Below are 14,471 nucleotides of genomic sequence, written 5' to 3'. Positions count from 1 at the left end.
CCACCAGGATGTTTGGAAAAATCACCCAATTAGGCAGGAAAATTGAATCAAAAAATCAATTCAATAGGCTGAATCGAATCGAAATTTTTTTTCCTGAATCGGGCAGCACTAGTGTGCAGTACACTTTCATCAGGATGGGAATGAGGTTTTGAGGAAAACTGATTGGTTAAGGTAGAAATCCAACATTACCTTAAAAACTTAGGATGGGCATAGAGAATTAATCTGTTATGATAGAATCTTGTGTAAGATGGATCAGCCACTAAGGCCTACAAGATCACTGACTCTGTGAGCTGAAGTGACTGCTATCAAGTTAGACCATTCATGTTACCTACTTCAAATAGCATGAATCAAGTGGCTCAAAAGGAGCTTTCATCAGCTGAGTGAAGACAATGTTGAGGTCCCATGACTATGTGGGAAGTTCAACAGGAAGGGGCTTTGTCAGAAATAAAGCTTGCATAAAACGAGCAACTATAGGCTGTACAGAGATGGGCTTACCCTCTACATGGTTATAGCGTGCACCAGTTGTGCTAAAGTGATCTTTATACAGTTGGCTTTTAAATCAGACATAGAGTTTAGAAGGTATTCAAGCAGTTTTTGTGTAGGGCAAGAAAAAGAATCTAGGGTCTTGCCCTCACACCACAGAGGAAACCTCTTCCATTTGAAAATATAACACCTCTTAGTGGAATCTTATCTGGAAGACAGCAAGACCCTGAAAACACCCACAGGCAGTTGAAGGGATGCAAATTCTATGCTCTCAACATCCAGGCCTTGAGGGCCAAAGACTGGAGGTTGGGTTGCAGGAGACACACCTCATTCTGCATGATAAGGGACAGAAAACACTCCAATTTCCAAAGTTCTTCAAAGGACAACTCCACAAGAAAGGGTACTAGATCTACCTCAATCAATAAGGCATAATGAGCACAATAGCTCCCCAGTCCTGCTTGAGTTTCAAGAAAACCTTCCCTATAAGATGTATTGGAGGATATTCATATAGAAGGCCTTCCCCCAATTGAGGAAGAAAGCATCCAATGCTAGCCTGCCATGTGACCTGAGTCTAGAGAAGTAATAGGGGAATTTGTTGTTGAGGTGAGTGGCAAAGAGATCCACCAAGGAGGTAAACCACTCTTGGAAGATATGGTGGGCAATGCCTATACTGGACTTAGTGCTTACAAAAGGGAAAAGTGTTTCTGATGTTACAGTGGGTGATCATCTGGCATCCAGTGATCACTGCATGGTACAGTTCAACATTAATATGGGTATAGAGAAGGCTCATTCAAAAGTAAAGGTTCTAGACTTTAAAAAAACTAACTTTGTTCGGATGGGGGATTATGTCAAGGAATTGTTGTCTGGATGGGAACGTCTGGAAAGAGTAGGAATGCAGTGGGCAAAACTGACAGGAGCTATTGTAAGGGTAACAAATCTTTTTGCGAGGCAAGTAAGTAAAAGTAAGAGGGAAAGAAGGTTGCATTGGTTCTCAAATGTAGTGGCTGAGAAGGTAAGGAATAAGAGGTTAGCTTTCATAAACTACAAAAGATAGCAGAAAGAGGAAGACAGGCAAAAATATCTGGAAAAGTTAAGCTAGGCTGGTCGAGAAGTCAGGAAAGCAAATATAAAAATGGAAGAAAAAAATAGCTGACATGGTAAAATGGAGAAATAAAACATTTTTAGATATTTCAGTGATGGGAAGAAGTACAAAAGTGGCATTGTGAGACTCATAAATGAAGGGGAGGAATATGTAGAAGCTGATAAAGAAAAGGCTGAATTGCTTAAATATTTCTGTTCTGTGTTCACAGCTGAAGATCCAGGAGCGGGACCACAGAAGACAAATGCGAATAGAGATGGAAACGTCTGGAAGGAGTTGAAATACAATGGTAGACCCAGATCGATTTTCAGAGGGTTGGGTTTATGAGGAGCTAGCTAAATTAAAGGTAGACAAAGCAATGGGGCCGTATGGTGTACATCCAAGTGTGCTGAAGGAAGTTAGGGAAGTTCTGGTGGCCCCCACTGATTGACCTTTTCAATACTTCTCTGGTCCCTCTACACAAAACTGGACGTAAGGAAGAAGTAGGGAATTACAGGCCAGTAAGTCTGACCTCTGTGGTAAGCAAATTAATTGAAACACTTTTAAAACAGAGAATAGTGAAGTTTCTGGAATCTGGTGGATAACAGGACCAGAGGCAACATGGATTTAATAGAGGTAGGTCTTGTCAGACAGATCTGATCAATTTCTTTGACTGGATGAACAGAGAATTGAATAGAGGGAGTGCGCTAGATGTGGTGTATTTAGAATTTAGCAAAGCCTTCGACAAGTGTATCACACAGATAGCTAATAAATAAACAGAGTGCTCTTGGGATGGGCCCCAAAGTGATGGGCTGGGTCAGGAACTGGTTAAGTGGAAGACAACAGAGAGTAGTGGTCAATGGAGATCGCTCTGATGAAAGGGATGTTACCAGTGGTGTGCCTCAAAGTTCTGTTCTTGGGTGATATTGCTGAAGGGCTGTCAGGTAAGATTTGTCTCTTTGTGGATGATACCACAATCTGCAATAGAGTAGACACCCTGGATGGTGTGAATAACATGAAGAAAGATCTAGCGAAGTTTGAAGAATGGTCTGAAATTTGGCAGCTAAACTTTAATGCTAAGAAATGCAAGGTCATGCATTTGGGTTGCAAAAACCAGTTTAGGGGGGGTGAATAAATTTTGTGCATGACAAAAGAGCGGGACTTGGTTGTGATTGTATGTGATGATCTTAAGGTGGTCAAACAGGTTGAAAAGGTGATGGCGAAAGCTAGAAGGATGCTAGGGTGCATAACAGGAGGTATGGCCAGTAGGAAAAAGGAGGTATTGATGCCCCTGTATAAGACTCTGGTGAGACCTCATTAAGAACATTATGTACAATTCTGGAGATCGCTCCTTCAAAAAAAATATAAAAAGGATGGAGTCAGTCCAGAGGAAGGCTACTAAAATGGTGTGTGGTCTTCATCATAAGGTGTATGGGGACAGACTTAAAGATCTCAATATGTATACTTTAGAGGAAAGGCGGGAGAGGGGTGATATGATAGAGACGTTTAAATACCTACGTGGCATAAATGCGCATGAGTAGATTCTCTTTCAATTGAAAGGAAGCTCTGGAACGAGAAGGCATAGGATGAAGTTAAGAGGCGATAGGCTCTGGAGTAATCAAAGGAAATACTTTTTTTACAGAGAGGTTGGTAGATGCGTGGAACAGTCTTCCGGAAGAAGTGGTGGAGACAGATTGTGTTTGAATTCAAGAAAGCATGGGATAGGCACATGGTATCTCTGAGAGACAGAAGGAGTTAATGGTTACTGCGGATGGGCAGACTTGATGGGCCATTTGGCCTTTATCTGCTATCATATTTCTCTGTTTACGTTGTATATTAAGGCCCCACACATTAAGGATAAGCAACACCAGACCATAAGTCTAGTGGTTTACTACTCATGAATACCACACATACCCGCTGTAGCCCTTCCCTACCTAAACACACATACTTCTGCTCTAATCGCATCCCCCTGATATAAACATCCAGCATTCACAAAGACATCCCAATCCACCCCCCCCCCCCCCACATTCCTTCTCTACTGTGGGTCTGTTCTCTTTAACACTTAGTCATATTGCTGAAGGGCTGTCTAGTAAGATTTGCTTCTTTGTGGATAATAACAAAATCTGCAACAGACACCCCTGATAGTGTGTATAACATGAGGAAGGCCCTAGTGAAGCTTGAGGAATGGTCTGAAATTTGAAAACTAATATTTAATGCTAAGAAATGCAAGGTCATGCATTTGGGCTGCAGAAACCCAAGGGAACAGTACAGTTTAGGGAGTAAAGTACTTTTGTGCATGAAAGAGGAGCAAGACTTGGGGGTGTGATAGTATGTGATGATCTTAAGGTGGTCTAACAGATAGAAAAGGCAAGAGCAAAAGCTAGAATGGAATATGTATACTTTGGAGGAAAGGCAGAAGAGGGGAGATATGATACAGACATTTAAATATCTACATGGCATAAATATGCAAGAGACGAGTCTCTTTCAATTGAAAGGAAACTTCAGAGTGAGACAGCATAGGATGAAGTTACAAAGAACATAAGAATTGCCATACTGGAACAGATCAAAGGTCCATCAAGCTGAGAATCCTGTTTCCAACAGTGGCCAACCCAGGTCTCAAGTACCTAGCTAGATCCCAAGTAGTAAAACAGATTTTATGCTGCTAATCCTAGGAATAAGCAGTGGATTTTCCCAAGCCTTCTCAATAGCCCACGGACATCTCTTAGGAAATTATCCAAATCTTTTTTAACCTCACTAAACTGATTTTACCACATTCTCTGGCAATCAATTCCAGAGCTTAATTACATGTTGTGTGAAGAAATATTTTCTTCATTTTGTTTTAAATCTACTACTTAGTAGCTTCATCGCATGCTCCCTAGTCCTAGTATTTTTGGAAAGAGTGAACAAGCGATTCACATTTATCCTTTTCACTCCACTCAGTATTTTATAGACCTCATAGAAACAGAGAAATAGACGGCAGATAAGGGCCACGGCCCATCCAGTCTGCCCACCCTAATGACCCTCCCCTACCTTTACCCTGTGAATAGATCCCACATGTCTATCCCATTTGGCCTTAAAATCAGGCACGCTGCTGGCCTCAATCACCTGAAGTGGAAGACTATTCCAGCGATCAACCACCCTTTCAGTAAAAAAGAACTTCCTGGTGTCACCTCTATCATCATCACCCCGAGCCTTCTCTTCTCCAACCTGAAGAGCTCTAGCCGCTTTAGCCTTTTCTCATAGGGAAGTCATCCCACTCCTTTTATCATTTTTGTCACCCCTTCTCTGTACATTTTCTAATTCCGCTATATCTTTTTTAAGATACAACAATCAGAATTGCATATAGTATTCAAAGGTGTGGCCATACCATAGAGCAATACAAGGGCATTATAACATTTTCATCATTGTTTTCCATTCCTTTCCTGATAATTCCTAACATTCTATTTGCTTTCTTAGCCGCTGCTGCACACTGAGCTGAAGGTTTCAAGTATCCTTAACAATGACACCTAGAACCTTTTCCTGGGCAGTGACTCCTAACATAGAACCAAGCATCACGTAGCTATAGTTCAGGTTCCTCTTTCCCACATGCATTACTTTGCACTTGCTCACATTAAATGCCATCTGCCATTTTGATGCCCAATCTCCCAAGATCCTCTTGCAAGTTTTCATAATCCTCTTGCGATTTAAGAACTTGAATAACTTTGTGATAGGTTCAGGAGCAATCTAAGGATATATTTTTTTACAGAAAGGGTTGTAGATGCACGAGACAGTTTCCTGGTAGAGGTGGTAGAAATAAAGACTATGTCTGAATTCAACAGAGCTTATGACAGGCACGTGGAATCTCGTAGGGAAAGGAGGAAATGGCGGATGCTGAAAAATGAAAAGCTGACATGAGAATTGAGGGAGAGTAAAGGCTATTTTCAAAGTTTGGGAACCGACTAAGCAGATTAAGATATACTTTTTTTTTTTGTAAGGCTAGGGACCTTATTCCTTACTATTTATTTGGAGGAGCCGGTAACATGAGAAGAAATCAAACAAAGCTAGTGAAGATTACCTGGGCAAAAGGGGGAATGAAAGAGAGGTATGAATATAGTGGAATGAGGGAACTGACATGGCACAGATATTGCTCCCACGTAATTAGTAGATGAGTTTTAAGATATACTGGAGGAGCAGTTTGAATGATACTATGTTTAGTGTTAATGCCAATCATTTGCTGAATGTATATATTGCTTGAAGTTTTAAGATTTAATGTACAAAAGTAGGATATTCTTCTATTAACTTTTCTACAACATAGTCATGTTTAAAATATTTGATCTTCCTTATGTAAAAACTCACCAAGTTTTGGTACAGGCTGTGTATCCCAAAACTGATATTTCCGTTTGCTTGCCTCGTCAAGATTCTTAGCTGGGCCCTGGCATGCAGACAGAAGCTCCATAGCTCTCTGAATATCTTGCAACTTCTGCATTGGAATGGCTGGATTCTGCAAAATTAAAAAAAAAACAAAACAAAGACCCATAAGAATATACAGTATACGGGGTCCAGGCAGAAACAGTGGTTCAGTGACTGCTGCACGTGGCTATATAAACATCTAGATTTGATTTCTTGCTCATTGCTCAGATTTTAACCTTGTGCTAGCCAGGTCTATAGGTTGTCCGAGAGGAAACGTTCATATTCTCTCAGTAAGAGGGGGAGAAAACGTCATACAATGATCACATCTATTGGTCAGTTTAATGGCTTATGACTGTATGATTCCAAAAGGAACCTTACGGTTTTTTACAAAGCAACAGCCCCGAAGCCCTTTAAATCTCTATGGGCTTCGGGGCTGCTAGCGCGGCTTTGTAAAAGAGGCCATTAGTGTACAGCGCTTGGATGGGGACCGTCAAAAGTACCACCAGGAGCGAGTAAGCTGGGAAAGGATATACAAATCAGGGGGAAAAAAATGAAGACAGGTGCCAGATTCCAGCATAAGTTCTGAATGAACTGGATGGTCAAAGAAGTAGAAGACAACATCAAGTTAAAAAAAAAAATCAGGCAAAGTAAAAGGGCTAAACAGAGAAAAGAAGAAAAAAAAAGAAAAAAAGAACCAACTCCACAGATGGTGGTAAAACCTACTATAGATATATAATTGAGAGGAAAAATAATAAGGGCGTGGGGTGGGAGGAGAGAGAGTTGGGTTTCCGCCCCGTCTCCACGAGCTCAGTCCCCACAAACCATCTGATCCCATCTGCACAAGTCACAGTTATGATTTTATATTGAATGTATCTTATTAAAGTATAAAAAGAAACAATATTCTGTACAATTGTGATTTTATAAATACAAATATACAGAGCAAGGACCAACAAAACCCCTGTCTCCCCTCCCCTTCACATATATATCCCCTCTATTATCAAGAAAACTGAACAAGCCAAGTTATTACAGAATGCTAACACAGAAATATCATGCTAACAGAATTCTGCAGTCACAAATGACAGGAATAGTGTTAGGGGAGTGCCCCCTGGTCCAAGATAGCCCTAAGCCAGCTGGAAGGTAAAGAAGCATTGCCTGGGCTTTGCAGTCCCCAGTTATGTCTCTAACAGGATATATATTTCAAATCTGATATATTGTAATGACAAAATAGAAATAAAATTATTTTTTTCTACCTTTTGTTGTCTGGTTTCTGCTTTCATCTTCTTTTCACTCTTTTCCTACCAGCATCTGCCCTGTCTTTTCAATCCAGCATCTGCCCGTTCCATCCACTGTCTGCTCTCTCCCCCTTCCATATGGTATCTGTTGTCTTTCTATGTCCCTCTCCCCCTTTCCATCCAGCCTGTGCCTCCTCTCTCCTTTTTACATCATTCATTCCAGCTTCACTGCTTTCTTCATTTTTATCTTTCCTACACCAGATCTAGCATCTTTATCCCTCTCATTTCGCTGCTGACCCCCTTTCCAGCATCAATCTCTCTCTACTTTCTCATTCCTCTCTCTCCCCTTTCCCTCATCTGATCTCTCCATTCCCCCCTTCCCCTCCTGTAATCTCCCTGCCAGCTGTTTCCTTCCTTTTTTCCTTCTTCCTTCCCTCCTCCCCATCCAACAATAACTCTCTTCCCATCCCTTTTCCTCTTCCCCTCCCTCCAGGTCCAGTAGCAGCTCCCCCTTTATCCAGCAGCTTCCCAGCCTCCAACAGTGGCTTCCTCCCCTTCCAGCAGTTCTCAGTACTTGTCTGCAGCAGTGATTTACTTAGGCAGCCTTGGGTCCGTTGCCGCCTCTGAGGAAAGAGGAAATTGTTGGTGAATCACTGCCCTGGCAAGTACGAGAGCTGCTGGGAGGGGAGACAGCCACTGTCGAAGGCTCCCCATGATCTTGCTCCCGCACACGCTAACCATCTCCCTTCCACCTGCACCTGTACATGCAGCTTTCTCCCTTCCACCTGCACCTTGCCCACGGCCCTCTTTAGCAACTCAGCAGGGGCGCAGATCAAGATAGGCTGCTGAGGTTGGGACCTTCACTCTCCGAGTCCCGCCTATTTTGTTTCAACTTCCTGTTTCCGAACAGGTGAGACTCACAGAGGGAAGGCCCCGACGTCAGCAGCTTGTCTTGATTGCCAGAGGCTGGGAGGAACAGCAGCCATCCAACACTACCGCAGTCAGCAGGAAAATTAACTGCCGACTCGATCTCACCAGCCCTGCGTGGACCAGCAGAAATTTTCTGCGGACCGGCGATTGAAGAACAGTGCCTTATGTCATGGTTGGTTCCCCAATTAATCTCATACCAAGTCAAGGGATTTAACTTTAAACAGTAGCTTTTATTGTATTAGTAACTATAATTCATCAAGTGGTTATTTAGTTTCAAACTTGTGGATGTCAGATCAACATATACATATTTCAACCACAGGGCTGTCAAGAGTAAAAACAGCTTTGTCTCCAAGAACCTCAGATAAGTATATGACTAAACACACAGTTCCTTTATTTAAGACTATTCAATGTAAACACCCTTCATCAAAAGTACTATTCTTTAAAATTTTCTCTCTTCTTGTCTTCCAGGTTTACAATTTGAACATCCTTAAGGATTTTTTTATCTAGTATTTCTTGTTCTCTCTTTCTTTATGCTCCTTTCTGTTTCTCTTTGTCTCTGTTGATTTTGCTTTTTTGTCTCTTTCTTTGCACACCTGTGTTAGATGTGCTAATCTAGATTAGTTCATTATTACAACATGGCAATTTTCCTATAAATATAGGTCATATAATAATCACTCCGATAAGTAAGGATCCAAAATATCCAAAATCTACTGTTAGTAATTATAGACCCATTGCAGGAATATCTTTTCCAATTAAACTTATGGAAGGATTAATGAGTATCGAACTCAATGACTATCTTGATCGATATTCTATTTTACACCATCCCCAATCAAGTTTTCGTCCACTTCATAGTACTGAAACAGACAACAACAATTCAGTATAGACATGAGTGCCTTGATTATGCAGTTTGATCTCAGCAATGCAAATGATTTAGTAGATCATCAAATCCTACTGAGATGTTTGGACGCAATTGGAATATAAGGCCATGTCCTTAATTGGTTTAGGGGTTTCCTGGAAAGTCGTACTTACCAGGATCATTCTATTAAGACTAGATTAGATTAAATAGAAAAATCTATGTGGGGTGCCCCAGGGTTCCCCATTATCTCCCATACTTTTCAACCTGTATCTAGCCCCCTTGGGAATTAAGCTTTCCTCCCTTGGAGTTAAGCTCTACAGTTATACAGATGATATCATAATAGTAATTCTGATTGTGGCTTTCTCAAAGGATACTTTACAATTCATGCTCACTATTTTAGAAGCTGTAGAAACAAGGATGAAAGATTTCAGACAAACTTAATCCAGAAAATACAAAATTTTTCCTGGCTTCTCCTTCAAATAAGACTAAGGAGGATTCCATAAATTTGAATGGGATAATGTATTCCATTCTACCAGTTATTAAAATTTTGGGAATCCACTTTGATCGAAATTTATCATTTGATATTCACATTAACACTCTTGTTAGAAAACATTATTTTCTGTTACGGAAGTTTCAAACAATTAGACCCTATCTTGACTTTTCCTCCTTTAGGCTATTGGTAGTCACTTATTCTAAGCACTTTAGATTACTGTAACACCCTTTATTTGTCAATCTGTAAGAAAAACATGAAGAGGTTGCAAATTATTAAAAATACTGCTGTTCGTTTGATATTCAGTCTGAAAAAAATTTGACCATGTGATAAAATATTACCAAAAATTGCACTGGCTGCCAATTAAGGTGAGAAAATATTGTTTAAGTTTGGTTATATATGTTTAAAGTCTTTATATGGGCTTTTACCTAGTTATTTTCTTGACCACTTTGAATTTCTTAATAGAAAATGCCCCACCCAAGGTTTGCAGATATTTGATTTTCCATCTATTAAGGGATGTTTACAACCCATGAAACTTTCAGTTCTTTCTTAAGAAATGTTCACATATCGATGTCAAATCCTTTTTTATTTATCTCTGGAAAAGAAAGTGATGTAATTGCAGGTAAACAACAAAAATTTTGCTTGATTACTCATGAAACAAAAGATATCCATAAAAATGTGTATTCTAACTGAGGAATAAATTAGGACACCCTCATATATCCTCCCACTTAAAAGTGGCTCAAATCATACACAGGTGTATCACATCAGGTACACATGATTAGAACATCATTACTCAGCATTTTAAAGGAGGTTTGCCCCACTTAAACCTCAAACATTTTGTTTGGTGTGCTCATGACTGCTGTGGAGAGTGAACACCATGGTGAGATCAAACGAGCTGTCCGAGGCCTTCAGAAAGAAGATTGTAGCAGCTTATAAGTCTGGTAAGGGAATTAAAAAGATCTCAAAAGAATTTGACATTAGCTATTCTATGGTCCGGAAAATAGTGTACAAGTGGAGGACTTTCCAAACAACTGCCAACATGCCCAGGTCTGACCATCCAAGCAAGTAGACCCCCCAGAGCAGACCGCAAGATGCTAAAAGAAGTCTCCAAAAACTCTAAAATGTAATCACAGGACCTACAGCATGCTCTTGCTACTGTTGATGTGAAAGTGCATGCCTCTATAATCAGAAAGAGACTGCACAAATTTAACTTGCATGAGAGGTGTGCAAGGAGGAAACCTTTGCTCTCTAAGAGAAACATCAAGGCCAGACTGAAGTTTGTCAGAGAGAACATAGACAAACACCAGGACTTCTGGAACAGTGTTCTATGGACAGATGAGTCTAAAATTGAATTATTTGGACACCCGAAAAGAAGACTTGTTTAGCATACACCAAATACAGCATTCTAGGAAAAGAACCTCATAACCAACTGTAAAGTATGGAGGTGGAAGTGTCATGGTTTGGGGATGCTTTGCTGCAGCAGGACCTGGCCAGTTCATCATCATAAAATCCACCATGAATTCTACCATCCGTGTATCAGAAGGTGGTTGAGGAACATGCAAGACCATCTGTAAGAAAATTAAAGCTGAAGTGGAACTGGACTCTGCAACACGACAATGACCCAAAACATACCAGTAAATCCACCAAGAACTGGCTGAAAACTAAGAAATGGAAAGTCCTGGAGTGACTGAGTCAAAATTCTGATCTTAATCCCATTGAGATGCTGTGGAGTGATTTGAAACGGGCTGTACATGCAAGAAACCCTTCAAACATCTCACAGCTGAAATAATTCTGCATTGAGGAGTGGGCCAAACTTTCCTCAGACCGATGTCAAAGACTGGTAGATGACTACATAAAGCATCTCACTGCAGTTATTTCTGCCAAAGGGGGTAACACTAGCTATTAGGGTGTCCTAATTTATTCCTCAGTTAGAATACACATTTTTGTGGATATCTCTTGTTTCTTGAGTAAATCAAGGAAATTTTTGTTGTTTACCTGCAATTACGTCACTTTCTTTTCCAGAGATAAATTTAAAAAAAAAAAAAGATTTGGCATCGATATGTGAACATTTCTTAAGAAAGAACTGAATATTTCATGGAGTGTCCTAATTTTTTTACATGACTGTATAAGGGATAAACATCTTGGTAATTTTATATTAAGTTCCAACACCTATCTGGCATTTAGAAAATTGTTAAAAACATACTTGTTTGGTAAATTTTTTAACTAATGGATTGTAATTCACTGTGAACTTCCAGTATCTTTACTCTGTAAACCACACAGAACTGAGAGGTAGCGGCAATATACAAGCATATTGTTGTATTATGTTACTGTATATACTCAAATATAAACCAAGATTTTTGGGCCCAAAAATGGGGGTCTCTGTTTATATTCAGGTCAGTGTCCACCTGTCCCTCCCAGACATGTTGGGCCTGCTGTAAGCCCTGGTGGTCCAGTGGTAGGCCGGGAAAGGAGGGATCCTTCCCACCTCCTGTCCCAGCCAACTCCGAAACAACCCACCTCCCAGACTTTTTATTTATTTTTTTTTTTTAACCATACCTTTAAAGTCTTAGTGGTCCAGTGGTGAACTGGGACAAGTGCAATCTTCCTACACTCCTGCCCCGTGCAGCCACTATCTGAATGGCTGCTGTGAGTTCTCGTGGCACCTCAAGGGCAGGAGTGTAGGAAGATCGCTCCTGCCCTGGTTCATCACTGGACCGCTAGGGCTTTAAAGATAGGTTTTTTAAAAGACTGGGAGGCGGGAGGGAGGTGAGTTGTGTCAGAGTCAGCCAGGACAGGAGGCAGGAGGGATCACTCCCCGCCCATCGCTGGCCCACTAGGGCTTACGGCAGGCTCAGAGAAGGCCTGTAAAGCATCAAGGAGGCAGGGGGGCTAGGTGCAGAGCCTGGCAGGATAGGGGAGGGAGGGGGAGCTGGGTGCAGAACCTGGCAGGGCAACTGAATAACCCCCAGCTTATATCTGAGTCAACCTTTAGTCACCTCGGTTTATATTCAGATTAGTTTATATTTGAGTATATACGGTAATTACTCAAGTCACTCAGCTATGGCTTTATTTCCTCTTCTTATGATTCTTTTGTGTTGGAACAAAAGAGCATAAGAATTGCCATACTGGGATAGACCGAAGGTCCATCAAGCCCAGTATCCTGTCTCCAACCCATGTCCCAAGTATCTAGCTAGATCCCAAGTAGCCTTCTTCTTTCCTCAGATCTCTAGTGACATCTCAATTGGACTCTCAACTGACCATGGGAATAACACATTAAAATGCTAACTAGTAAGTATGTTAACTTGTAACCTGTTCTGAGCTTGTTGGGGAGAACTGAATATAAAATGAAATAAATAAAATAAATGTTTCCAGGATCCCTCCTAGTTAATTAAGTCTTTCTCCTTGAATAGAACATCTACTGTCCTATCTTTACAAAGCACAGATGGGTCTCTCTCTCTCCCACTTAAAAAAAAAAAGTTTGTCCTCATTCACGTTTCTAGCTGTGTCTAACTACCCAATGAAATCAACTGATAATTAGTTTTCTCTATCTATCCCAACTCATGATTGTTCTAAGAGTCTAGCACTTCAAACAGATTCACCTGCAAAAATCACTCTCTCCTTCAATGTTTGAAGTTGGACATTAAACATAACATTAAGCAAGTTGTTCCTGAATAACAATGGGGAAGCAATTTACAGCTCGTATAATATTTTGGAAATTTTGACCAGCTTCCATAAAAGAACTTTAGTTCTCACCCACTGGCACATTAATTTCTCAATTACTTCAAGCAAAGACCAGTCACTTCGGTTCTGCCATGCTCATCTCATGCTGACAATTCTTTCAGAAGCTGTACATCAAAGTCAACCCTGCTCTTTCAGGTGCTTATATTTTCACATCAGATTTACAGCTATTTCTGTCGTTCTCATCACAGCAAAGTTGCACTTAAGTCTTGTTTGTTTTCTTCTAACACTAGACACGTCTTAATACAAAGTATTAGCTCCTATCATTTTTAATCTCCTTTCTCTTTAAATCTTGCACTTAAGTTAAATCTTCTGTGCAAAGTTGCACTTAAGTCAAACCTTTTGAAACTTTCAAAAATAGTTGCACAGCAAAGTTGCACTTAAGTCAGTTTGTTTTCTTCTAACACTAGACATGTCTTACTACAAAGCTCCTATCATTTTCAGTCTCCTTTCTCTTTAAATCATACCTCTCTCTTGACTTTCACACCACACTCTCCCATAAAGTCCTTTAGCGCCAAAAATCTTATGTCCTCTTCAAAATTAATTCCACACATACCATACACTCACTGACAAATTAACACTTCTCACTCAGCACTTGTCAGTTTTTATCAAATTAAGTTTCACCTATGCCAGCATAAATCTTCTGAGTATACCCACTCAACTGTCCAATAGACAGGTCTGGAATCTTAGAAGGTTTAAAACAGAGTTGTGGAGTCAGTACAAAAAGCCTCTGACTCCAACTCCTTAATTTATGGTACCTCTGACTCCTCTATGTGCAATTAGACTAATTAAAGATCTCCTATACACAACATGCCAACATAAGTCATCAGGCTACTTTGTAGCACCCTAACCTGTTAAAGTTTGAGTTTAAAGGCTACAAGGCTATGCTGTTGTGGTTTTTGCTATATTATTTATGAGGGGGTGCTAAAAAGTTCTCAGCCCAACCAACTTTCTAAATTCTGAGTGTTATTTTGTCACTGTAGCTGAAAAGTGTTATTTTATTTTTCAAAGTGCCCATTTGCAGAATTGTAATGCTATGTTTTGACATTATTTCAGATCACTGATTGAACTATGTCAACAAAAAGTTTTGAACTTTCCAAGGCATCATGAAATTCCTATTCCTGCAGCAGAAAACCTAAAAAAAAAATTCCATGAATGTAGGATGCAAAAATTGAATGACAAAGCCCATTATACTCCAAAATAAAGAAGTGGTGTGCAAACTTTCAGCATGGAGAATGAGACCAAAGATGCAGCAAGGTCTGGGAGACCTCAAAT

At 40.3% G+C, this 14,471-nt stretch overlaps 1 protein-coding gene across 6 annotated transcripts in view; it reads right to left on the bottom strand.

The window, feature by feature from the left end:
- Positions 1-14,471, bottom strand: part of NMT2 (N-myristoyltransferase 2) — an 88,826-nt gene that overhangs the window by 54,322 nt on the left and 20,033 nt on the right. For all 6 annotated transcript variants that reach the window (XR_004538133.1, XM_033931209.1, XM_033931208.1 and 3 more), the window contains exon 3: positions 5,897-6,041. Coding sequence is in view for 5 of the 6 variants with exons in the window: in XM_033931209.1 (XP_033787100.1) it covers positions 5,897-6,041 (145 nt within the window). In the remaining variant the exon portion in view is untranslated. The remainder of the gene's footprint in view (positions 1-5,896; positions 6,042-14,471) is intronic.

Source organism: Geotrypetes seraphini, chromosome 2, assembly GCF_902459505.1.
Source record: "Geotrypetes seraphini chromosome 2, aGeoSer1.1, whole genome shotgun sequence".
Taxonomy (NCBI): Eukaryota; Metazoa; Chordata; class Amphibia; order Gymnophiona; family Dermophiidae; genus Geotrypetes; species Geotrypetes seraphini.
Note: the sequence above shows the minus strand (reverse complement) of the source record. Positions and strands in the feature narration are given on the sequence as shown.